Genomic DNA, 27,150 nt, shown 5'->3' with positions numbered 1-27,150 from the left:
GGGAACTCCCCATCCCACCCCAACCTCAGAAAATCTCCTCCAGAGGTTCTTGTCTGTCTGTGTCATACCTCACCTAAGGTTTAGAAAATACACAGTAGTAGGAAAAAGCAGAGTGCCTGGGTTTTAGTTCTGGATCCATTACTGACTAGCTTGTAGAGCCTTGGGTATGTCATGAACCTCTCTATGCTGCAGTTCCCTTGCTTGTAAATTGAGGATAAATAATGGTGGGAGAAATAAATAATATCATAGCTAGGGACATGCTTTGCAATGTCTACTTCCCTGTGACATTGTCCCAGACCACTGCCATCTCTCTTCTGCAATCCAATAGAGCGCATTGCCTTAGCCGTTCAGCTTATTCTAATTAGCACTTTAAAAAATGCTTTCTGTGTACATCTGTCTCCTTGTCTGAATGGTATACCACTTGAGGCAGGGACCATATCTATCTGAACCTTGTACTCACCACAATTAGCATAGTGGCCAACACACATTAAGCACTTGACAGGTGATGCTGCTGCTTCAGAAAGGTACAAAATGCCATACAAAAGATGGAGGATGCAGGGGAAAGCAAAGGTACTATAAACCAGAGAGGTTAAAAATGACCGAATTACATGCTATCTGTCCACCTTGCAGATAATGGGGATTATTGTGTTCTGCCCAAGTAATCACATGGGGGGCTCCATAGACTACATGACATGGTTTGAGCTTCAGACTGGAAGAGGGCTAAGCCTTTAAGGCCACAGGGGAATGCAACTAGAAAGTCCAGGCCTTTGGTACCACAGGATGCCAACTCAGATCCTGGTCTAGTAATTAGATCAGAACAGAAGAAGCCAACCCCTTTGGAGTGACACTGGGAATAATAATATATGCCTTAGGCCCATCTTGGCCTTTGGTTTTGGGGGGTTCTTTGCAATAGCCTGAACCATGAAGCATTACAAGGCCATATCAGTAGCCCTCTGCTGAGTCGTAAGACCTACGTTCTGCTTCTCTGGCACCTTCGTCTTCCCACCACACCTCTCCCTCCACCCAACTCCCCTCCAGACTCTGGAGTTGTACTCACACTGCAGTTTTTCCTTCACTTCTGTGCCACACAGGCATGCAATGCCAGTCTTAAAGGACAATGCCCGCATCTTTCCACTGCGACCACTAGGTTTAAAGGAGAGACTGAGAACATGAATATATGTAAAAAGTTGACATTGTAGCAGCCATTTCCCTCACAGAGTTGATTCCAGCAGCGTTCTGTGCCAAGCAAGCCCCAAGCTGAGCTGTGGGAGCAACCCTCCTGCCAGGCGCACTTTAGGTGTCCCACTGAATTTCATCCTGAGGCTGCCAGGGCCACAGGCCCTTACCTATCAAAAACATTGAGGAGCCAGTTGAGGCTCATGTCCACACAGAGTGGCACATTGACCAGGATGCCTCTTTCCTCCTCCAGCCGTTCGTACAAGGCAGTCAGGCAGTGAATGACCTCCACCACATCCATCACATGCTCACTAGCCTGCAGATCATGCTCAGTGAAGATCTCCAGTGCTGTAGTTAAAGTTACCAGGTCCACTGAGAAGGAAGGGAAAGAAAGATGAAGCATAGCTAAATATAGAACTCCTGGAGTAGACAGGGAGATAATGCCATTGGCATCACCAAATTTGATCCAATCTCCAGACCAACCATTTGTAAGCGTGATACATGCTTGCCCTTTACCAAGACCCTCATCCTGAAGAGGGGGAAGGCAACAAAAAGGTCCCTAAATTAACCCAAAACGTTTCTACACCCATATGTTCCTTGACATCGGTTTCAAGAAGATGGTGGAATGTGAGTAAATTTACCGCCTTTGTTATATTAATTCACAAGGGGTCAAATCCCATTTTAAGTTTCACTCTTTATACACATTTTAATGGCAAATGTGACAGACCTTGGGAGGACTTTTTGATTACCTCCAGTGCTGGAATCAGCCTAGCAAGACATGCCTGGACCAGGAAGACTGAATGCACAGTGTCCCCGAGAAAGGCCAGAAGGCACATCTACACTAACCACTGACATTTGCTTCAACTGTTCTGCTGCTACATTCAGTAACCCCAAGATGGCAGAACAACACAAATCCCTGGTGGCTCCAGACCATGTGCTTGCATACTTCTTGCCACAAAACAGTTGCTTGATCATTCATATTGGGCAGGGAGGAAGGGACAAGGAAGAGAATAGCTGTGGGTTAACTTGGAAACAAGTCTGAGACTTGGGGAGAATGGAAGGGCCCTGGAAGGAGGAGGTGTCTACAGCCAGCATATTCCAGCCTTTGGAAAGTTCCCACCAAGCCAATCAACAACCCTGGCCAAGGTGGGATGAAAGCGGGAAACAGCCAATAGATGAGGAAGAGGAGGAGTTGGGTGAAGGCCATAAGGGAAATGAGATGGGAAACTTACGACGTAGTGCCTTCTGGACCCTGCGTAGCTTCATGGCAGTGCGGTAAGCTGAGAACTTAATATTGTTCAGATCAGCTGCAAAGAATGGAAAGAGACCCTCTCAGAACAGAAAAATGCAAATTAAAACCACAACAAGATGCCATATTACACCCACCTGTCTGGCAGAAAGTAAGAATCTGACAATGGCAAGCATCAGCAAAGATGTGGATGAATGAGAACTGCTGGTGGAAGTATAAACTAACACAACCACCTTGGAAAAGAACTTGGTATTACATGATGAAATTGAACATTCACACAGCCTACAACCCAGCCATCTATATGTCCTAGAGCAGTGTACTTCATTTTTTTGATCAAGGCACATAGTAAGAAATTCATTTTACATCATGGTCCAGTACACATATACCCATGTGCATATGTATAAATAACTGAAACATTTCAGGAAACAATACCTTACTAGATTTGATAAAGTAACAGCATAAAAAATTGATATCAAATATGATTCCTGCTAAGAATCTATTCCACTTTCACATTTCCCAGTCTATTCCAATTTTTTACAGGGCTTGTCACAATGCACTGAAATGATGTTAGACCTGTAGACCGAAAAACCTGCACATGTGCACCAGAAGACATGTACAGGAGCTCCTTAGCAGCACTGTCCTTATTAGCTCCAAAAGAGATGCAACACAGACATCCATCAACAGTAGACTGGATGAAGGAACTGTGGTGTGTATACAATGGAACACTCTACAGCCATGAAAGTAAATTAACTATATATTCACATGCATCAGCAGAGATAAACTCTGCAACCTAATGGTTACTCTTTCTCAGCAGCCAGAGATAAGGCACATGAGAGTGAACTCATCATAACGTGGACAGTGTCTTTCAAGGCAGATCCAGTTCACATCTATGAGCATAATTCCCTAATGTGATGATACAATGGTCCAAGGGGAATATAGAGCTTCCAGTTGAGGGAGGTACAAAGGGGAAAAGAAGGAAGGCTGCTGGAGAAAGGACAAGCCACTCCCTTCTACCTCCCTCTCTGCTTGTTGAATGGGATTCCCTTCTGTTCTTATAGGACAAAGGTAGCGTATAGATCTCCACCCTATACAGGAACCCCACATTCTTACCCAGGGTCTGGTATAACTCCGTCATCTTGGGATGGTCCCAGCATGTGGTCTGAGACTGGTGGCTACAAACAAAGGCATCAATAGCACCAGAGTCCACACCCACCCCCTCCCCGCACTGCTCAGTGACAGGTTTGGGCACAATAAGGAGCTGCAGGATCCACGGGTGAACCCTGAAGATCCCAAAGTACAATGGTTCACCTTCGCCCAAGTAGACTCTTGAGATGAGTAGGAGGAAAAACTGGACTGGATGGAGGAATCCCAAGAGATAAGGAATGACAGGGACAGGTAGAAAAAAAGACAGGCAAGGGAGAGGGTGGGGAGGTGACTGACCTGCTTTTCAGGTGGTCACTTACTTGATATAGTAGGGAACTTTGTTGGGTGAGATTGCTCTTTCCCAGGGAACCTGGACAGAGGCTGGCAAAAGAGAAGAGAGAAAGAAGTTGATTAGTAATGCTCTTCAGGCCCCTGGCAACTCCACCCAGATAGGTGATCAAGCCTGAAAGGGGGTGCCTGACTCTCAGTGCCAGCTCTCTACAGCCCCTGAGAGTAGGGCAAAAACTTCTAGTGAACACATGTCTTTCCCTAATGTGAGGGCAAAGGAAGGAGAAGAGATTGTCACCAAATATCATGTGCCAGAGACACAGCAAGGGCATAAACAGGAATGTCTGGCCTTGGCCGCCCTGCCAGTCTTGTCCCTGAGCAGGCTGCCATTTCTACCCATTTAGCTGCAGACAGCTGGAGTGCTGTTGTGGATATGAAGTGGACCCTACTTTCTTCATGGGGCTCAGAGCCCTTTCTCCGGAAGATCAAGCTTCTCATTCCAGTGGGACAATGGCACTGCCCATTTCTCTAGTGAGGAACTCTGGAAAAGGATGCCTCTGTCTGCTCCATGTCTTTATCTTCCAGATATTCCAGGAGAGGCTCGGTTACCTGGCCATTTACCTGGCCAACCTCCATTACAGTTTTGCTGGATGCAAGAGCCCTCTGCAGGTACAGCTGCATGCCAGTGATTATAACAGCAATAGTTCCAACTGCCATTAACATTTATAGAGTTCCAACTATGTGCCAGATACTCTGCTAAATGCTTTGTGTACCTAACTAATTTTCATATCTGTGTATTCCCACCATGTCCACTGCTACCACCCTGGTCTGGATCACTATAATCCCACACCTGGATTACTGCAATCTGCTTCCTAACAGGTCTCCCTGCTCCCACTCTGGTGCCCCCCACCCCTGACACTTTGACTCTGTAGAAACATGTCAGATCATGCCATCCTTCTACTCAACCCCCTTCAAAGGTTCTCCATTCCATTCAGAATAAAATCCCAAGTTCTTAGCATAGCCTACAAGGCCCTTGGAGCTCTGACCTGCTCTCTCCCCTTCTTACTCACCTCTACACCAGCCTCCTTGCTGTTCCTCAGGCATACTCCAGTCTTAAGGTCTTAGAAGTTTCTATTCCCTCTGCCTGGTATGCTCTTCCCTCAGATATCCACAGGGCTCTTCCCTTACCTCCTTGAGGTTTCTCCTCAATCCCTATGTTCTCAGTGAGGCCTTTTCTAACTACTCTATTCAAAATTGCAATGCTTCCCTGCCCTGAAGTCCTGCACTCCCTATTCATGCTTTCCCTGCTTGACTTTTTTTTCCATAGCACCTGTCATCAATTTCATATATATATATATATATTTATGTTCTGGCTTCCCTTACTAGAATGTAAGTGCATCAAGTCTAAAGACTTTTGTCTGTTTTGTTCACTGATATAGCACCAGTGCCTAGGACAATACTTGGTCCACAGCAGACCCTCAATAAATTATTGAAAAAAGTAATTTAATCCCATAACCCTATGAGCCAGGTAATATTTTTCCCTCTTTTTTTATGTATGAGAAAACTGAGGATCAGACAGGTTAAGCTATTTTTTTCAAGTTTTCAGAGCTGTTAGGTCAAGGAGCTGTGACTCAGACTAATTCTCTCAGACTTGAGAACTCTTCTTTTTAATCACTTTACTACACTACTTCACTTCACTGTTTCTTGGATGCCAAGATATACGGCACTCCCACCAAGCCCTGCAAGGGATAACAGTAGACTCTCTTGTTAGATCTGTGATGTCCAGTTTGTCTTACATACAGGAGAGGAAGTGTTGTGACCCAGGCCCAAAGTCCCGGTGAGCATCTTGGAGCTGCTTCAGCCTCTCACCAACTGACACCTATGGATACAACGGGTGGGAAGTCAGTGGATTCATTCTAGATTTATAGTGTGGGATTTCAGGGTACCTCCAGGAATCTGTGAACTCCCTCATAGTCTGGCTCTTCTCTGCTTTCCAGCTCCTCCTACCATCACCAACTCTTAGCCCATAGCACTCCCCAAGGTCAGAGAGAAGCACCCCCAATTCCAGGCCACAGTCACTCTTTGCGTGCCCCTCCCTGTCTGCTCCAAGTGCCCACATTTAGACAGGACCCTCTCAGACCTTCATTTCAATCATTCCCTGCACCTTAGTCATTGAGAATCCTGGCCTCTGGCCCCAAATTCTCTACTATTCTCTTCCCATACAGGTCCCATTTCAATGCCCCTTCACTTCCTCTGGGCCCGGAGAAGTTTCCCCCAAGCCTAGTTGTATCATGGCTCTTCCCCATGGCTCACTCCCTGTTTCTCTTTTACCTGTAGCTGCTTCCACCGAATGTTGATCTGCTCCAGGGCTCGGGAATTCTCCATTGACAAGTGCACATCAGAAATAGCAAGTTGATGAGCCAGATCATTCACCAACTTCACTCCATCTTTCATGGGGGAGAATTCCTCTTTAAATAGCTGTAGAACCGGGACCCAAGTCCCACAGTAGACAGAGAGTAGGAAAGAGGAACCACTAGTCATTCACTTCAACTCTTCCCTCTTTGCCCAGAGATTTTCTTTCAACAGTACAACTTTGGTGCTTGCCTATTAGAACAAAAGGACCAAAGTGTGGGCAACCACTGTCCTTTTTCCTTTCCTACTCTCAGGAAACACTAGGGAAAGAAAAGACAATAGAAGGGGAGAGGAGACTCCAGCTAAATCAGCCCTCAAATCCGGCACATAAATTGAGAGACCTCAGCTGTAGTCCTGGCCAACAATGACGTCTCCACAGCAGGAACACTGTCAGAGGAGGAGGAGTGTCAGGTTTTCGGGTGGACTATAGCCAGGTTAGAGAGTCTGCATACCTTAAGGGCCTGGATGTGCTCAGGGAGTGAATCAATGAAGAGATCCCCAATGGGCTCCCAGGTGGCTCGGACTCCCTCAGCCTGAGTCAGAGTAGTGCTTAATTCCTCCATTGCCCCTTGGATCTCCAACAGCTGCTCAAGAGTGCGCTCAATATGGCGGTGCTGGTCCACACAGCGGGCTGTCAGCTTCTCCCATAGTTCACTGGCCACCGTTGCCTGCTTCCACACAAAGCGGCTAAGATTCTGGATCCGCTGTTTGGGAGAAGTATCTGCAAGGGCAGGCAGGAAGGAAAGAGAGACAAAGACAGCCATTTGTGAAACTTGCATGCGTGTGTGTGTGTGTGTGTTTATTCAGTTCTATATAATTTTATCACATGGGTAGGTTCATGGAACAATCACCCCAGTCAAGAGACCATGTTGTTGGTTTCCACCTACTATATCATGAGGATTTCCTCAGATTCTTAAAAAATGGGCAAAGTAAATGGTAGGTGGCACAATGAGGCAAATTATCCAAATGCCCATTTATATGATCCTGGATTGTGATTGTACATTAATATCTGCTGCCCACTTCCACCCAAAGAAGGGCAGCATTTTGTGAAGGTCCAGTCCAAGAGAGGTTAGTATAACTTGCCCAGCTTGTCCACCTAGGCTCTTGAATTACAGGTTTCTTTTTCCTCCCTGTGACATCCCTTCAGAAGTAGATTCAGAGACCCCAAATTCTAGGCTCATTGGAATTGTCCTGCTTTCTCATCAGCTTGTCCTATCTGAGGCCCATCAGGCAGGAAGTTGAGTCCTAGTTTCCTGCGGGGCATGAGGTGAACTGAAAGGGCTAACAACATTTACAAAGGGTTCAGTTACCTAATGAAGGGTCCTTCCTGGATATTCATTAGTAGTCTTGCAATGTTGAGTACTCTTTCTGGAGAAGAGGGCTTTCTGGCCAACTCTTCGACCTAATCAACCAGGAAATCCCACTCTGCTGCCTTATTTGAACCTAGACCTTGAGTAGCCCACTCTATTGAAGGAAGGTGCCGGAAGTCACCAGGGCCAGTATCAAAGAGCCACAATCAGTTTTCTTCTCAAATGTCATCACCTAAGTTTTTAGATTTTAAAAAGTTCATTTTATTTGCTGGTTGATTAATAGAGCATCACCACATGTCTCTATGTTGGAATAAAGCAGAATGTTTTCAATAGACATACTACTGCTTTTATTCACTGCCTCAGTTCAGTGCATGAGTCTTTTTTTCTTCTTTTTTATGCCTCATTAGAAGGCCACACATGATGTTCTAGAGAGCTACATATAGCTTTGTGACACACATTAGTCTCCCCTGCTCCAGGCTCTGTTCTCTTGGCTTTTTCTTGTGGGGTGAATCTTGCTCTTTCCCAACCTTGGGCTTCTAGGAGAAAATTAGCCTCCTAGGTAACAGCTGAGCAAATGAGTCTGGAGAGGGCAGGATGGTGTTTAGTGGTTCATAGCTCAAGAAGAAGGGGGAGGAGAGGAAGACCACCCACCTTTGTTCTCAGAACGTGGCTCCTCTAATTCCTCAAAGGGGTGCTGGGACAGGAAGGCCTGAGCTGACTCCAGCACCGAGTAGATATAGGGGCCCCGAGACTTGACATCTTCCATAAAGGCCTGTGAGGTTTAGCAACAAGAAGAGAGAAAGACTTTCCTGTCTTTGTGAGGTCAACAGGGAAGGAAAGTCTTTAATTGCTTTAAATTCCATCCTTCAGTTGACAACCTTTCTTCTCCTCAATGCAACCTGATCCTTCAGTGTTACCAGGTCTCTCTGGACTACCCAGACAGAAAGAGGTGCAGCCCTCCCTAGAGGCAGAATAGTAACTGACAGTGGGAGGTCTATTTAGTACAAAATGGGTCTGTCTGTGGCACAGGGTAAAGAAAAATGTGGGGCTTGGGGGATGGGAAACTTGTTTCTCTGGGACACTGAGAAGGTACCCTGTAAGGGGCTTAGAGAAATCAAAATCAGATGGGCAGGATTTATATTAAAATTTTAATTAATTGTTTTGCTGAAATATACTCTGAGAAGCATACACATATCAAAAGTGTACAGCTTGATGAATTTCTGTAAAGTGGTTCTATCTCTGTAATCAGTACAGAGATCAAGAAACAGAACTCCATCATCAAGAATCTCAGGACGCCCCCTCCCAGCCCCTTCCGACCACTGTCTCATCCCTCCTTCCCCCTCGGGTAATCACTATCCTGACTTGTGATACCACTGATTAATTTTGTCCATTTTTGAACTTTATATTAATGGAGTCACATAGTATATCCTCTTTTAGTATCTGGCCTTTTTTCACTCAAAATACTGTCTTTAAGATTCGTCCATGCTGTGACACACAATTATAGTTTATTTTCTTGCTGTATTGTATTCCATTCTACATTCACTTTTTAAATTGAGATATAATTAACATTATATGGAAGTTTAAGGTACAGCACCTGTTCATTTGATACATATATATTGCAATATGATTAACATTGTAGTGTTAGTTAATTATGTCATGTCACATAATTAGTTCTTCTAATGCATTTTGTATTTATTTTAAGAAACGTCTGTTGTTATTTTCTGACTATAGAAGTAATATACATCATGGACATCTTGTAAATTTCAGAAAAGTATGAAGAAAATTAAGAAGAACTCTAATTTAATCACCTAGAGTTAGCCATGTGAACACTTTAATGTAGTTCCTTCTTATATTTTAATATGTGTATACACATGCACATCCATCTGTATAGAGATCTGTGCAATTGTGATCCACCTATATCCAGTTTTATACCGAGTTTTTTCACTTAACATTATATTATGTTCATATTCTCATGTCCCTATTGAAAATCGGTGCAGAATTTTAAGAGAGGCCAATATTTGATGGAAGGGCTATGGAGGAAAGGTTTGACTTACTCTATGGAGTGCTATCCACAGAGCAGTAGGACTGCATCCAGCCCCCTGTTATTTCAGATGCCTGAGCAGAGGCTGGGTGCCTGTCTGTCAGGGCATTGCAGAAGAGGTCTCTTCCCCACTGAGGGGCTTCACATCCTAGACTCCGTAACTTTAACCTACCGCATGTGTTTCCTTCTCCTGTTGCACCAGGGCCACATCCCCTTGTAGGGGCAGCTGAGCTGACAATTCCTCATCCTTTTGGCTGAGCCAGTCAATAATCTCTTGGAGAGGGAGCTGAAGCTTTCCACTGTGGTCTGAGAAGGCCTCCAAGCGAGCACTGCATACAGAGTAAGACCAGTGATTTTCAATCTTCTTTTTAACTAGAAACACATTTTTTTTCTGAACAAATATTTATATGGAGCTTTTGTATATACAACAGATTAAAAAGGAGCTACTCTGGTTGAAGTGGGAGGCAGCTCAGAGCCTTCCCTCTTCCCCCCACCCCAGAGGCTTCTGAGGCACCTCTGCATGGACATGGAGCATGGTACTAAAACCAATGGATAGGACCATGGTGAGGAGGTATCCTAAACTTAAATGGTCTTACATGCCACTTTGTGGATGTCAGTCAATTCAGTTGCATGGCCAGCATCAGGCTGGGAAGAGTAGGAAACTGAGCTAGAGCATTAGGGGTGAGAGCTGTCTGGTTTCCCTCCTGCCCTAGGGGAACACAGGTCCTGCCTAACGGCTCATCCACAGAGGCTTCTCAGGGTATGCCCTCAGAGTGGGAGAGGATAGAGTAAGTGGGAAGGGCGAGGCAGGTAACTGAGCATGGGCACTCACATGTGTGACGATGCATAGAAATAAAAACAGCCCTAAGGTCCCAAAGGATGATAGCAACATAGGTGTGACATATGGAAGGAGAAAAATGCACACAGTGTACTCATCTCTGACTGCCTCCCCCAACAAATGAACCATGAGCTGAGGTCCAAGTGGTTTGAAGCTCGAGGCCAGCCTAGGTTGTGTGCAGCCATTGAGCCCTTTCCCCTTAGCTGACCAGAATAACTGTTCATTACCTCTCTATCACCTGGGCCAAGCCCTTACCTAAATTACTGCTTCTAGTAATTCTCAGAGCAACCTTATGAGGTAGGTACTACTATTGGCCAGAGAGGTTAAGTAATTTGCCCAAGGTCACAGAGTTACGTCAGAGCTATAATCAGAGCCTGCATTCTTCCAAATTGTCCACTTCACCTCATTCCCACCAGAGTCCACCAGAAGCCAGGAGTTTGGACTTTGATGATAGGGAGTGGAGAGGAAAAGTGTTGGGGGTGGGTTATGTAGAGGCGGATAAGGGCTTCAAAGAGAAACAACAGATACAGAGTTGCCTGCAGGCTCTCACTGACTTGCTCTCAGCTTGGGGAATATGTAGGGTGGTAATGAGTAGACAGGAGTAGAGAGCATAGAAGGACTGGTGAGAGAACAAAGATCTACAAACATGAAGGACAGCTATCAGAGGAAGAGGAGGTGGGAGTAACCATATCCTTTTACACATCAGAGCATTTAAGTTCAGAAAACATTAACATATCATAATATGAATCCTCACAACAACACTGGGATAGCATCAGGACAGGCATTATTCCTTCACTCCTTTTTTTTCCTAAAAAAATTCCAAACAAGTGGAAGCTAAAGTTTGGAGAACTCAAACCACTTATTCAAAGTGACACAACTACTTAAAACTGAGGCTCCAATCCAAGTCTCCTGACTTCTCACACAGGGTGCTTTTCCCAATCCAGAGAAGGAAAGAAAACAGAAGTGGATGGTGAGGCTGACGAGAGGGTGACACACAGGCTGAGAGGAGAGAGACAGCTGAGGCTGCAAAAGGAGCTCAGCACAGTCCCAGCCAATTCCCTCAGGATCCTGTTCCTCGAGGCCAGGCCTTACCGGAGGCTGTGAGACTTCCTTTTTATTTCATTCCAACACAGATTCATGGCTGGTGGTTCTAGGGGTCCAGCGGCACCAACAGACCTGTTGAACAGCTTTGGGCTTAGGCAGAGAACCTCAGCACCATCCTGAGGAGGCGTAGGGGTGGTGACAGCAGCTCTAACCTGGACAGAAACACAGACATCGTGCGATCCCTGAAGTGGGCCACATCCCGGACTGTTCCAAGCCAAGGGTGAGACAGACCTGATCAAGGGAAGAGGAGGGTTCGTCCCAGCGTGTGTCTGGGGATGAGATAAAGGAAAATTCCACAGCTCCGTTCATTGCAACGTCCTCTCTTGGTACTGGCCAGTCACCCACACTGCCCACCACAGGCAGGAAGGCTAGCAAGAGTCATAAAGAGCACTGCTCATCTTTGACGGGTTAAGAAAGGGCAAAGCAGCATTTCAGATCCTGATCTCCAAAGGACTCTGACCAGAGTCAGCAGCTAGGAGGACCAGCCATGGAGCTTTCCAATGTCTTGCCTCAGGCCCTCAAGCTCACAGCCCATCACATGCTCACCCTACAGGGTGTTGAGAGGTTGGGGGAAATCGGTGGGTGTGCTATATAGCCCCTAAGAAGTTAGCTACCTCTAGCAGAGTGCCAGGCCTGGCCAGTTAGAGGCAGCAGGAGTAGAGGGAAGGAGAATGTGAAGGAGGAAATCTCAGCCCGTGCCTCTTGGCCCCAGCCTGGGGACCCCACCTGCCTGCCTGTTTGTCTACACACTTGCCTTCTGTGGAAGGAGCATGGTCCTGCCAGTGGCTGAGACTCCTCTAGTCTCCTTTTCCCCACAAACCATACTCCGCCTCACACAAGCCTGCCCAGGCAGTTTAGGAAACTAATCATCCCATTAAAACCACCGCTTGAAACCACACTGAAAGGGAAGTGAGGGAGCAGCCAGGCTTCAGGGCAGAGCTGTGAACTCAGTGGCCCTGGGTCCCCATGACCCGGCCCTACCTGTGCTGCCTGGGGACTCCGTTGTGGGCGTAGTCAGCTCCATGGTTATTCCTCAGCACGGCTGAGACCCAGTGCCTGGGCACCCAGTGGCAGGCAGAGTCCTGACAGGCTCTGAGAAGGCTCCCTCAGGAAGGACGGCAGAGCAGGGCCAGGCCAGGAGGCGGGAGCTGTCACCCTGTTTGTTTACTGACCCCCCAGGAATCTGGAGGGGGTGGCCATGTCAGGGCTCCCGGTGAAGCAGACCTTTGTCCCTGGGGAATTCCGGCTTCCTCCCAGCTGGGTTGCCACACCGGGGCCAGGGGGGCCTCCCAGGCTGGCAGGGATGGTGGGAGTGGGACTGGGCATTCCATGGTGCTGAGGAGGGCCACTCAGAGGGTAGCTTCTGTTGATTTATTTTCCCTTTCCATGGAAGACACAAAGGACTCACTCTGCCTCCAGGCCCACCCCTCCCCTGAGACAGAGAAAAGGATCAGAGAATCCGGTGACAAACCCCTGGTAAGCGATTTCCCCAAGGCCTAGCAGGAGGATGCGCTTGGAAATAAGCCGTGTCCTTGACTAAGTGAGCGTCCTCCGAGGCAGCCAGCAATGTGTGGCACACCTGGGGACAGGATCAGGAAACTGAGGAGCAGAAGATTCAGCGGAGCCCACTGTGAAAATGAGGGAGCACTCTGTCCTGCCTTTGTGAAGCAGAGAGGACTGGAGACTGCACTAAACCCACAGGGCTCTCACAGCACTCTGAGGCCAGGGAGATGGATGGTGTACAGGCATCCCCTTGGACTTCTGCAGGCATAGGAGAGGGCAAAATGGAACCCAGCAGCTCTGTGCAGGGACCCAGTACTAGGGAGGATCTGTGCCCTGCCCGTGCTGCCCTGGGCCACTGGTCTGAGGGGCAGGGCCCCTTCTGGAACTGGCCACTCTTCTCCAGCAGACTTGCCTGGGAAAAGGTTAAGATTCCCAAGCTGGGTCCCCACCCCTCAGTACCTAGGGAAAGCACTTCATTTTGACCAAAAAGTGTTCTGTTCCCATCCTCATTTATCTCCCACAGAGTCTTCTGGGCTTTCCAGAGTTCCACATTGTTTCCATGCTGAGGCCCACCTACAGGAATAGTTGGAGCAGCTGCCTGACCCTTTCTGGGGGCCGGAGTGGAACCAACCCTGGTGGGTGGGGGTTGCAGGGATGGCAGGCGAAGAGTGGAGAGTGGCTGTAGCTCCAGGTGGCAGCTTTGATAACTGGGCTCAAGCCAGTCTCACAGAGTCCCCAGAACTGGGAATGCCCCCAGAGTTAGTGACAGCCCCCTGTGACTCAGCCACAACCAAGCTGTCCTGCTTCTATGGGAAGTGCCCGCTATGAGCTGGGCTTCACCCACATTAGTCTTTCATTCCCTACAGCTTTCTTCTTCTTTTCCTAAACCCTCACTTGGCTCCAGCTCTGTGCTCCACCACCCTGTTTCTCTCCTCCTAGTTCCCCTTACACTCACAAATCCCCCTAGTGGGGCCAGGCACACAATCAGCAAACAAATAGAAATTGTTTCCTTTTCTACTAACGGCCCTCCGCTTCTGGCTTCTGTGGCCAAGATGTTTGCTTCTCACCCCCATCCCCTACAGGGCTCCTTCCCCATCTCTTGAAACTTTAAAACAAAGTCAGGCTGTAGGGAAGAAAGAGAAGAAATTGGACAGTGGCAGAAGAGAGGGGTTAGTCTTAGGATTCCACATCACAAAATGAAGCCTTCAGTCCCCCTGCCTAGGTGGTAAAGCTTGGAGAAGGTGGACAGTGAGCAGGGAAGGATCCAGGCTTCTCAATCCCTTGACCCTATGAATACCCCACTCTGGGGAGGGGGTAGGTGCTCTGGGGGACTCTAAGTTGACACTGGCTTAAATATTATGTTAGAGGCAGTAACTTCTCTCTGGCTTGATACAGGAAAAGAGCTCAGGAGGACCTGGATCTTATGCTTTGCTGGACCTTGACTTTCCCTTATTATTCTCCCCCAAATGGACTCCCCAACACCAGCATTCTCCATCCCCACCATCTTTCTCCCTCCCATCCTCCTCTCTATATATTCAGCTACTATCTGCAGCCCCAGCAGTGACCCAGCAGCCCTGTACCGGGAGATATAGTACTTCCTCACACCCCCATGGCCTCTAGACCACACAGCATTGTACAGCAAGCCAGCATATGCTTATGCTTCTCCCCTGTCCAGTCAACTTTCCCATGGGCCTCCCTCATTGTCAGGAAAGGGGGCTGCCCTCTCAGGCTTACTGCTCTCACACATCCTCTGCCTACCTGCCACCACACACAGACAGGTACACATAGCATCATCACTACATTTGCCAAGGAGGAGAGAGGGAGGAGGGGCAGGTGTGAAGCTCAGGAATTTGCCAGTAGGAATTCTTAGGGGGGCTGATAAGATCTGTAAGACTGGGGATGTGAGAGGAAGGGCTGATGGAAGGAGAGAGAATATTCTGCAGACACAAACATGAGGCATGTCACAGAGAAGCTAAGGCAAAGGAAAGCCCGCCTTGTCCTAGGCCATGCCCTGAAGGATCACACTCTTCTGAGACCTCCCTTGGGAGGTTAAAATGGAACCAGCCCCCATCAGCCATTGTGGGCCCTTTGGCTTGTCCAGCCCAACACCTGCCCTTATCCCATGACCCCCATAAAAGGCCTTGTGAGTGACAAGGGCTGGGCCAGAAGGAGGTCCTGTGCTCTCCAAAGGGTTTCATGTATATGGAGAGTGCCCTGGGCCTTAGGAAGCATGGACACCCACCAGAAGACACACATACATCCCGTGTCCATCCTTTCTCCACAGGTCTTTCTTTTGCTCTAAGACTCTTACCTGAGGCTGGGGGCAGGTGCTTTGGAGGCTGCTGCTGGGATGCAGCTGGTTAGCTGCCCACCACTCATGACATCGTGGGAAGGTGTAAGGACATCCCTGCATGACCATAGGTTGCATCAGAACCAAGGCTCATGGAGGGTGAGGATGGGCAGTGCACTGACCATTGAGCATAAGCACCTGGAAGAGTAACAAGGAGAGATTTAGGGCGAAGACTTAGAATAAGACTATGAATCCAGCACTTATCCCGAGGTGCCTTGACTAGTTATGTAAATAAGTATTCAGTGCTTACTGACCGACCCAACAGTTTTTCCCAGGCTACCATGTACCATAACAGACTTTACTTACTGATCAAGAAGATATTTATTATTTATCTTCTGTGCTTTGTGCTAGAGACACAAAGATAATTAGCTGTCTGAGATCCACAGCCTGGGGATGGGAGTGGAGGAGATGGGGGTTAGGCAGTCATGTAAGCTGATTATTACAATAAAATGCATATGTGGCAAATGCTATAATTGAGATTTGACCAGAAGGGTAGGGGAGTGCTCAGTGGGGAACAAATACCTCTATCTGAGAATGTGCAAAGATTTCAGAGAGACTGTATCTGAGATGAGTCTTACAGGACAAAGACATGTTTTCCGCTGCAGAGAAGGGAAGAAAGGCAGAAGGGCATTCCTGGCAAAGGTAATTCCTGTACGAAGGTAGATGTCACAATAAAGCATGGCATGTTCAGAGGACAGTAAGGGCAGTATGGCTAGAGTTTAGGAGGCACAGAGATGAAGAGGATGTGGTGTCTGTCCCTGAGGCGCTCACGTATAGGAAGGGCAGACATAGTAAAAATCAAGCCATAATGTGTTACTTGCATTAATAAAAGTATTTATGGGATGGAGTGAAGGGATAGATGAGGTGAGTTCTACCTGGTCATGTCAGGAAAAGTATCCCAAAAGGAAATACACTGGAGGTGAGTCATGAAAAGGAAATCAGACTGTCATCAGGCAGAGAAGATGAAACGAAAACATTCCAAACAGCACGAAAACAAAACATACGGGGTGACCACACTACGGGGTAGGTGCCTTGTGGGGAGCTGCAGACGAGGCTGCAAAATGAGGCTGTGGCCAGATTGGGTCATGCCTTGAATGACAAGCAGAGGATTCCAGGCTTTATCTTGTAGACAGTAGGGAGGTACTGAGGATTTTAAGCAGAGGGACATGACCAGATTTGCATTTTAGAAAGAGCCCTCTGGCTGCCTTGTGCAATGATCATCCCAGGGGAGAAACCCCCTGAGAAGCTGGTATAATAGGCAGGCAGTTGCAGTGAGGATGGAGCAGCAAGCATGGCTTTGAGATACACAAAAGAGGTCAAATACACTGGGCTCAGTGACCAGCTGGATGTGAAGAGTGAGGGAGGTGAAAGAATCGCACGCTTCTAATTTGGGAGTTGGATGGATAATGTTGCCAACAGCAAGAGAGGGAAAAACAAAGGGAGGAGCGAATTTGGTATGGTAGGGGGTGAAGGCAGTGTTTCGTAACAAACTCTGCTTGAGATCTATTTAGGTCTTTAGATGTCAGGAGCTAAGTTTGGAAAAGGAAGCTATGAATGCAAAAAGTTAGATGTACAAACCAACTGAGTTTCATGAATGTGCACAAGTGTGATGAGAACGGGTGACAAAGACAATGCTTGCAAATGATGGCAGTGATATTTTTAGTGTTGGGCAAAGACATGCAAGCCCTGATCCAAAGGGTGGGAAGTGAGCATCTTTGATTCCTGATGCTGATGCCACCATTTTTCATCTCTATTTCACTGGTTCCCAGCATTGTAGGTATAAGGGCCCCTTCTTAAGATTGAAAAAGGAATCTCACTTCACCCACTCCCACCTACAATAGTAGTTGTACTTGTAGTTGTACTTACAGTACTTACAGAGTGAGAAAACACTAATGCATGTAAAGACCTCTAGACTCCTTTCAGTAAGCTCCCTTCCCTCCTCCTCAGGGGTCTGTGGTCCAAAGATTGGGAACTACTGCAGATCATGACAGTGCAAGAGTTTACAGTCTGTAGAGCACTTTATTGTAGTCAAAGTCCCTAGAGATGACACAGCTACATAGGTCCTCATCTCCAAAGAGATGCCCCAAAGAATGAAATGATGGCTCCCCTCTGATCTGACACTAACATAAAATAATCAATAGCTCATAAAAAATGAAGTATTGCTATGGATACATTAGAAGCATGAAAGCTACAAAAGGCTTGCTTTCAGACCTCTTTTTATATTAACATTTTTTCTCTTGCTGATTACACAAGTGATACATGCTCTTTATAGAAAAACTAGAAAATCCAAAAAATCACAAGGGTGAAAATAAAAATAACCTCTAATATTGTGACTCAGAAGTAACCATCACTAACAGGTATGATGCCTTACAATAATGTTTCTATGAAAAACACATAATATACCTTTAAAATAAAATTCTCATCACATGATACATATAATTTTGTATTGTGCTTTTTCTTCATTTATATTATGATAATTTTGGAATGTTACTAATTATTTGTCTAAAACATGCTTTCCAATGGCTGCAAAGATAATAGAGAGCTGATGGTTGAGGCAGTGGGCATTGGCATCACCAGACCTAAAGTGAGACCCACACTCTGCAACCTATTAGCAGTGTGGCCTGGCACAAATCAACCTTTCTGAGGTTCAGTCCTCATCTGCAAAATGGGGATGACAATACTGCCCTCAGAATTATTTTAATGATTAAACTGAATAATGTTTTTAAATAACTTAGCACAGTGTCAGTAGGGGCAAAAGTACACTGCTCAATAAATGTTAGCTGTTGTCACTGCTGCCGTCTATTCCATTGAACGGATATATCATAATTTATTGTAACAATTAGACATAGGTCACACTGCAATGACCAGCTTTGTGCATATTTGTGATTCTTACCTTGGGATAATTTCCTAGAAGGGAGAATTCTTGGGTCAAAGGGTATGAACCAATTTCAGGCTTTTGATGCATATTTCTAAACTGCCCTAGAAAAAAGGTTAGATTGCTTTGTACTACTTAATACCTGCAATGTCTGAGAATGTCAATTTCCCAGCACACTTGCCGAAGTGAGTATTATTCTTATTTTTAAAATATCTGTCAGTTTTGCAAGTTGTGATGGCGTCTTGAAGATTATTTTGTATTTCCTTAATTACTAGAAATGTTTAATGTTTCCCTCCATTTTCAGTGGCCAGTTGTATTTCTTCTTTTGTGAACTCTTTTTCTCTTTTGATGTCCACCTCTCTACAGACTAACTTCCTTTCTTCTTTTTTTTCTTAATTCTTTTTTGGTATCCTCTACAACTATGTGAGGAACATTATGGTTACTAGACTCCCCCCATCACCAGTGACTGATGGACAGTCACTGTCCATCAATGTAGTAAGATGCTGTAGAATCACTATTTGTCTTCTGTGCTGTACAGCCCTCCCTGTGCAGCCCCCCCTACATTATGTCTGCAAATAGTAATGCCCCCCTTTTTTTCCCCTTTATCCCTCCCTTCCCACCCATCCTCCCCAGTCCCTTTCCCTTTGGTAACTGTTACTCCATCCATTCTTGGGTTCTGTGAGTCTGCTGCTGTTTTGTTCCTGCAGTTTTTTTTCTTTGTTCTTACATTCCACAGATGAGTGAAATCATTTGATACTTGTCTTTTTCCACCTGGCTTATTTCACTGAGCATAATACCCTCTAGCTCCATCCATGTTGTTGCAAATGGTAGGATTTGCTTTCTTCTTATGGCTGAGTAGTATTCCATTGTGTATATGTAACACCTCTTCTTTATCCATTCATCTACTGATGGACACTTAGGTTGCTTCCATTTCTTGGCTATTGTAAATAGTGCTGCAGTAAACATAGGGGTGCATATGTCTTTTTCAAACTGGGCTGCTGCATTCTTAGGGTAAATTCTTAGAAGTGGGATTCCTGGGTCAAATGGTATTTCTATTTTGAGCATTTTGAGGAACCTCCATACTGCTTTTCACAATGGTTGAACTAATTTACATTCCCACCAGCAGTTCAGGAGGGTTCCCCTTTCTCCACAACCTCGCCAACATTTGTTGTTGTTTGTTTTTTGGATGGTGGCCATCCTTACTGGTGTGAGGTGATATCTCATTGTGGTTTTAATTTGCATTTCTCTGATGATTAGTGATGTGGAGCATCTTTTCATGTGTCTGTTGGCCATTTGAATTTCTTCTTTGGAGAAGTGTCTGTACAGATCCTGTGCCCATTTTTTAATTGGATTATTTGTTTTTTTGCTTGTTGAGGTACATGAGACTTCTTTTCTTCTTATTCCTCTATTGACCCGATGTCAGGGTGATGCTTCACAAAGCAAAAATAAAGCAAACCCAGGAATCAGAAAATTCAGATCTTCTAATCCCCCTGCAGGTAGAAAAAGAATAAACTCCTTTTGGTCCTAGCATGACTATCCTCTGCTATTTTTGAACTTTGCTACTGACTGTGACCTCTCACATCTCTAGACCTTGGTCTGTTAACCTGTAAAATGTTAACATTTAAGAGCTGCCATGCATCAAAACACTAGCACTCCCTGTATTTGTACAGCATGCTTTTGTAGCCTGCTGCACTATCTTTCTCAGTCCTCGATGCAACCTGGTAAGATTGGATCCAGCCAGAATTATGATCCCATCTGACAGATGAAGATGCTAAGACACAAATGAACCAGGGCCTCTTGACTGCTGGCCATAGCTCGTTGTTCTACACAAAGATTCAACTTTCTGCCTATTTATCTCCATCCTGTCCCAAATTACCACTTGCACATACTGATCTTCCTATTCCTCTTTTTAATTTGCAGAGGCTATGAGGATTTAGAAATGAATCTAACTTGGTACCCAAGTGGTCAGGTATAGGAAATAAGATGTATTAAAAAAAAGTGTACTATGGGTGAAAATGATTAATGCCTTATGTGGGACACAGAAATCATGTATGAGAGATCACAAAGGGAGAAGTGTTTGCTCTAAGTTGGAGGTGTTTAGGATGTGTTCATGGAAGAGATGCTTTTGAGCTTAGGTGGTGAGATTTGGCCACACAGAGTGATGTGGGGGATGCTTTTGAGGTACAGCTAATTCTTCTGTTCTCTCCCCTAGGGACCCTGCTGGATATCAACCTGTGGCTTTTTGCCACTAGGAATACTCTTTACCTGGTTCTCAAAGCCACACATAGGCACTTCCTGGAGGACTCAGCAGGGAGACAATGTTTTTCTCAGCTTTAAAAACATGTGGGAAATACCAGGATTGCAGAATGAAAGCAAGATTGTTGGCTCATGGAGGACAAGGTCCATGGCCAATATTTATTTCTATCCTACATATTTTCTAACACACTGTCAGGCACAGAGCAAGCACTCAGTGAATGCTTCTTGACTTGATTAATTGAATTGAGCTCTAGTTAGATAAGTGTACATGTCCTCGACTTAGTGGGCAGAAATCCCAGGAGGCACAAAGAGAAAGACTTTGGATATACATACTTATTTGCATTTGTGTGAAACATGAAGAGAATGTTAGCATTTGAAGCGAGGTTTGAAATGGCAAAAAAAAAAAATGCAAACAACCTAAATATCCATTATTAAGGGAATAGCTAAATAAATAATGGTCTATCCATACAGTAGAATTCCACACAGTTATTAAAATGTGATCTATTAGGATACATTTTTAAGTAAAAAGAATACAAGAAAAAATAAGGTGGTTAGTTTACATTTGTGTAAATAAAAGGAAAATGTGTGCTTATATATGCGATGAAGTATCTTTGGAAGTGTGCACAAAACAACCTGGGAACATGGATGGCCTTTGGAAAAAGGAACTAAGTGTCTGTCAAACAGAGGTGGGAGAATTCTCTCCATTCCTTTGGGATTTTTCCTCTTTTTAAAACTGAAAAATATAATATACTTACCAAACAAGTGCATAAAACATAGGTGTAAAATACATTGAATTATCAAAAAGCAAATCACCATATAATCACTGCTCAGGCTGAGAAACAGAACACTCATACCCACAAAAGTCCCATGTCACCAATAGGTGATGTAGTTTTTACTGAATATCCTTTTGCACCTTTTGAATTTTGAACCATGTGAATATGTTAGCTATTTAACAGCTATTCCTTCCTCCCTCCCCACTCCTCATCAAAATGCCATGGATGTCTCCAACTGGTTTATGGTAAGACTGATGTAGCAGCTTTTCCATAGCAACAAAAATAACACCAGTTAGAACTTAGTATACTCCATGTTTTACGTATATTAACTAATCAACCTACATACCTGAGGTCACTTAATCCTCACGCCAGCCCTATGAAATAGTTGCTCTTTTTGTCTTCGTTGTGCAGGTAAGATCACAGAGACACACAGGCAGCAAGTAACTTGTTCAAAGTGACATTGTGACTATGCAGTGAGGAGCTGGGATTCATATGCAAGCAGGTGTGTCCCAGAACACAAGCTTTTCACTGTTACACTCATCTGCCTCTGTAAATTCTAGAACCCAGGATGTTGAGGCATTATAGTCACTGATGCCTAGCAAGTAGAAAGCATTTTTAGCTGTGGGCCCTCAGGTGGGAGCCCAGGTGCTGACTCAGTCATGCCACTATCCAGGCAAAGACACAAGCAATCAAGAAAGCACAGGATGCAGTGAGTCTGGGGTCTGGGGCAACACCCAGCTGGTAAGCCCTACAGAGCATTTAAATGACCTTCCTAGGACATCTGAGAAGTAAAATTCTGGTCAACTGTCCTAGTCTGACTTCAGCACTTCCCCAGTGCCTTAAAGCTGAGTAAATATTTTTTGAATGAGTGAACAATTTCTCTCCATCTGTAAACTGGAGACGACCAGGAACCTGTCCTACAGAAAAATGTCTGGAAGTGGGTGAGGATGTCTACTGCAGTATTGTTTGCAAAGCAACACTGCAATTGACTCAAATGTCCATCAGCAGGGGACTAGTTAAGTGGAGTATGTCAGAGAGGTGGTGCAGCATGACAGGTAAGGGCCCATGCTCCGAGCCAGAACACTAAGGTTTGCATCCTGGCTCTGCCACTTCTCAGCACAGATTTGGACAGGCTGACCTTACCATGCTTCTGTCCCTGCATCTGTGAAACAGGGATAACAAAAAGACCTACCTCATAGTCTTGTTGCAAGGAGCTGATTCATAGTTTCCGACATCAAGTACATACTCAGATCTTATCTATTACTGTAGCCATTTATGTCATGGAATATTATAGCACTGTTAAAAAAAGAGATCTGTATGCTCTGATTTGAACAGATGTCAAAAATTCACATTTTAGGTGAAAGGAAACAAATGTCAGAAGAAGCTGTCTGCTTAGAACTCCAATTTTGTATAAATCTTTTAAAAAGAATCTATGTGTATGCACAGAGAGGCTACAAGGTATATATATATATTACAACAAGAAACTATGATTCTTGGAAGAAAAAATTATAGAAATAGGGAAGGCTTCTAAATCATGAGAGGCTCAGGAAAGAACAGGGCAGTGGGAGAAGCCCCTTCCCAATGGCTATGGATTCTTCTCTCCCATCCAAGGTAACACTGCAGTGATGGCCCTCCCTCTCCCAGCACTGCCTCCTACCTGACTGCATGGCACTAAGAGACGAGCCACACATTTCATTGCTACCAAACCCTGTTATGTGTTCCTAAAATAATTCCTGCAATGTAGCCAAAAACCGAGGTTCTGCTTCTGATGCTCTCACTTAATGAATAAATCATGGAAACTCAGATTGTCCAACTGGAAGGGACCTTAGCGATTATCTAGGCCAACCCCCTCATTTACAAATGGAAACAATGAAATGTGCTCCTGATAAATTAGCTGTCAAACGATTTTGAGAAATAAAATTTATTTTCCAGTGAAAGACTCAGAGATGCCTCCTCATTGGGAAAATTTTATTCTAAGAGCTAATTAATGCACTACATCGGAAATCTTGATACATTGCTGGTGGGTGCATAAGTTAGTAAACCATTTTAGAGAGCAATTTGACAATATCTCCTAAAGGTGAAGGTTTCATACCCTGTGATGGGACAACTCCCTCCTAGATATATACCGAACAGCAATAATCACATAAGAATATCTACACAGTAATAATTATACTAGCCCTATCTGTGAGCCCAAAACTGGAACCAGTCTAAATGTCAATGAACAGCAGAATGGATAAATAAATCATGGCATAGTCATTAAATGAAATGGTATACAATAGTGAAAAAGTGAGTGATCTAGAGGTACATGTCACAACACGGATGGATTTCATGAATATAACATTGAATAGAAAAAAACAAATTGGAGAAGAATGTATATCATGGATACAAATTTTTAAAACATATAATGCAGTGGTATATACTGTTTAAAGACACATACATATGCAGTAAAAGTATAGATAAATGCCTGAGATTGATAATCACCAAATCTAGGAGAGTGGTTACTTAGGAGGAAGGGAGGGAAGAAGGGAGCTTTAATCACAGAAGGATGGACAGAGGGTTTCAACTCTGCTGGTGTTTTTTTCTTAAGCTGGGTAGTGGGTATCCTGATTTTCATTATATTATTCCTTATACCTTTTTGAATGCATAAACATTCTCATAATGCATTATTTAAAAGAATGCAACAAATTCCATGCTGAAAGGGAAATTCACAATTTTCATATACAACAAAATACTAAAAGAAATGCGTAAGCTACAAATGCTGCACTCAACATGACAGAATTATTCCTTAAATCTGTTTCATTTCCCTGGGACTAGGTTCAGTGGGATAGGGGTAGGGGGAGAGCCCTTCTAGAGAGGTTGCAGCTGGGCACAGTGGACTGAGAATCAAGAGATAAGGGTTCCACCCTCTCAGATACTCATTGGTTATAGGAAGGAGAACAATTTGGTTGATCTCTCAATTGTTTCCCTTTTAAAAATGGGGTGTTAGATTGAATTATTCTACAAGTTTTTTCCCATGTGACAATTTCTTCCAGCTTTTTTTTTCTTTGAACAGCAATTCCCAAAACTATGTCTACAAGATGTTAAAGTGTTTTCCATGTAGAAGAGTGTGCCCTGGTCAAATCAGGTTGGGATGTACTGGGTTAAGCAAAATTAAATAGATTTATTTAGAGCGGCACTTCTCAAAGCCATTGATATGCTTATATACATTACGACTCTCCATGAGAAGAATTCAGTTATAAAGCATTTTTAAAAAATTACTGGACCATACATAGCACACACTCCATCACCACCACCAACACTCCTTATTTTAAAACAGAATCTATTAACATTCTCTGAGAACACTGGTCCTTGGAACATGTTTGGTAAATGCAGTCCTAGACGGGTTTATCTCAGTTGCTATTTCGGTCGCTGATGTGTGTTCACAATCCTTTGTAAGGAATGGAGTTTCATAGTGTAACTTCCACAGATTGGGTTTCATTTGAGTATCACTGGCAAGTTGAGGGTAATTTCTTGGGCTGCATTAGCAAGTGCCAGTCCTATATGGCTTTGCGGCATATTTAATATCCGGAACTTGGGAGTATCTATGATTAGAAGTGTTGCATCAGAGATGTGCTCTCCGCATCTGGCTCCTAGGCCTTTACCAAGTTTGCTGTTTTAAGCCCCGCTCCCCTCCTTTGGGTGATTACAGAGCTGAAGGGTGCTGTGGCCCAGAGGTCAGGGCTACTTAGAGAGGGTAGAATGCCTGGGGGCACAATTCTCATAGGAAGACGGGCTTTTTCTATGTGCCTTCATCCCTCAGCAATAGTTTGCAGTAAACAGGACAGCAGGGCAGAGATTGGCCCACCCAGGAAAAGAGGGATTCTGTCTTGTTTCAGAGAAAGGACACTTACCACTTCTGCTTGCCACACTGCCTTTTCAGGGGGAGTTGCCTTGGAAGGCCCAGAGTTTGTCTGGAACTAAAATCCCAGAGGAAAACTCTCTTGAGGTCTCTGGCTCCCACCGGGCCTTTGAGAAGGTAATTTACATGAGGGCCTTTAATCTAGGAACAAGCATTCTTTTGGAAAAGTCAAGAGCTAAGGTGAACTGGACATAGAGCTTTTTAAAGCCTTTTGTTTTTTTCAACAATCAAAAAGCAAACATCAGAGAAAAGTATGTTCTTTTGCAGACCTAATGCACCATACCCTCAGAGGAGGCAGACAGGTGCTGCCATCCACCCTTCTCTCTCTACTCTGTGCCAGCCCAGCTACCTGCTTGGACCTGACACCCATGAGGCCTGGCTCTCCTTGCCTACCAAAGGCAGGATAAGCCTCACCTGCCCACACAGTCTCAGGCCCACTTAGCCAGCTTGGCACTGGGCCTGATACCGGGCAAGGTAAGGCAAGCAGAAGGAATGGGTGTTTGACTCCAGGAGAGGTAAGCCCCATTTCTCAAAGCGCTCCAAGCTATAACCTCAAGAGTGGAGAGGTACCTCCTGATTCCAGGGGGGTGGGGGTAGAAAGGGAACCAAAGGAAAAAGCCAGGGTAAAAAGAAATGCAGCAGGGAATGTGGGTTGCATTGGGAAGTAAATGCAGAGGTTCAGATGTGCCTAATCTTCAGCCCCAGGCCCCTAGGTCAGAGCCTGATTGATTCCAGGGAAGCACTGCTGTGTTCTCTCTCATGGCCAGACACTCATGTGTTCAGGAAATCTGCTCTGAGGTCCCACATTTCCCCTCTCCTCCCTTTTCAGCTAATGCTTTCTACACCCCTTCCCTTCCTCTTGCCAGGAAATCCACCCATGGACAAAAAGCATGTCATTGACAACAAACATAAATAAAGAAAAACAAACAGATAATATCCCTCTGTTCTTAAAGAAGCAAACTGTGGACCTTCCGGTTATTCATTAGTTGCTCAAATTGGCTTGAGTCTCTATTCCCAGGAGTCTTTTTCTTCCCCTCTGTGAACCCAAGCAGTATCTACTTCATGGTGGGCATTTTTTAATGCAAGTTTTCCGCCAAAAGCACATGTGGGCACAAGCAGACAGGGGCGCGTGCCCCCCCAACACAAACACACACACGTGTGCACACATACACTGAATACCTCTGAGCTTCCCCTCCCTCAGTCATTTCCCCTCAGCCAGCCGAAAAGGGCGAGGATTTGGAAATCATTTCTCTGTGGCCTACCTTGTGATTCCGTCAGGTCTGAGGAGCAGGCGGCAACTGGCAACCGGGAGGCCAGGGCTGGGCTGCCTCTGTGAATCAGCAAAGAAGTCCCTGAGACAGGGATGCCGCCAGCTGCTGTGTGCACACTCTCCCGCTGTCTCTCCCACCCCCCTGCCCTCCTTCTCCTTCTCCCCCTCCTCCCCTCTCTGAAGTGCTCTGTGTTGCTATGCAATCACATCACCGGATGAGCAGCATCACTACAACCTCAGGCAAAGATACCCTTGACTGGGCAAATGCAGAAAGAGCAAGGACAGTACTATAAAACTACCAGAGCCTTAACGGCTCTGGGAGATTTCAATTCATTAGAGGCAGAGGAGGAAGGCGGCAGATGCCGAGAGGCAGAGAGGGAGAGGGGGAGAGGCTTCCACTCAGGAGGAGGAGACAAAAGAGGCCTGGAGATCAATACAAGCTGCTGAGCAAGGAGCAGGTCCCAACTTCCACAGAGCTAGCCCAGAGCCAAAGCCAACTTCAGAGCCAGCAGCTGGCAGGGCCTTGTGATAGCCAGTCCAGGATTCAGTTTCTGTGCTGGATGTGGAAACATTCTGCTTTAGTACCATCACTGGTACTCAAGGTGCAGTCTTGGCCCAGAACAGTCTGACAGTCCTCACTAAGTTCCATCTGAAAGGAAAGGAG

General features: G+C 45.3%; 1 protein-coding gene across 2 annotated transcripts in view; it reads right to left on the bottom strand.

Moving 5' to 3' along the window:
• DRP2 (dystrophin related protein 2) overlaps positions 1-26,616 on the bottom strand; it is a 39,936-nt gene extending 13,320 nt beyond the window's left edge. Inside the window, exons 1-13 of one of the 2 annotated variants that reach the window (XM_017661396.3) lie at positions 26,479-26,616; positions 15,376-15,552; positions 11,550-11,713; positions 9,792-9,948; positions 8,230-8,350; positions 6,721-6,989; positions 6,188-6,334; positions 5,657-5,735; positions 3,889-3,949; positions 3,536-3,597; positions 2,409-2,483; positions 1,347-1,548; positions 1,058-1,143 (exon numbers count right to left, since the gene is read on the bottom strand). In XM_017661396.3, the coding sequence (XP_017516885.3) occupies positions 1,058-1,143; positions 1,347-1,548; positions 2,409-2,483; positions 3,536-3,597; positions 3,889-3,949; positions 5,657-5,735; positions 6,188-6,334; positions 6,721-6,989; positions 8,230-8,350; positions 9,792-9,948; positions 11,550-11,713; positions 15,376-15,492 (1,540 nt within the window). In that variant the 5' untranslated portion in view covers positions 15,493-15,552; positions 26,479-26,616. Of the gene's footprint in view, positions 1-1,057; positions 1,144-1,346; positions 1,549-2,408; positions 2,484-3,535; positions 3,598-3,888; positions 3,950-5,656; positions 5,736-6,187; positions 6,335-6,720; positions 6,990-8,229; positions 8,351-9,791; positions 9,949-11,549; positions 11,714-12,542; positions 12,658-15,375; positions 15,553-26,478 lie in introns of those variants that run through there. The other variant, XM_073227635.1, reaches the window with a different exon arrangement.
• Positions 26,617-27,150: the final 534 nt, after the last annotated feature.

This window comes from Manis javanica, chromosome X (assembly GCF_040802235.1).
Source record: "Manis javanica isolate MJ-LG chromosome X, MJ_LKY, whole genome shotgun sequence".
NCBI classification, from domain to species: domain Eukaryota; kingdom Metazoa; phylum Chordata; class Mammalia; order Pholidota; family Manidae; genus Manis; species Manis javanica.
This window is presented reverse-complemented; position numbering and strand designations above follow the sequence as displayed.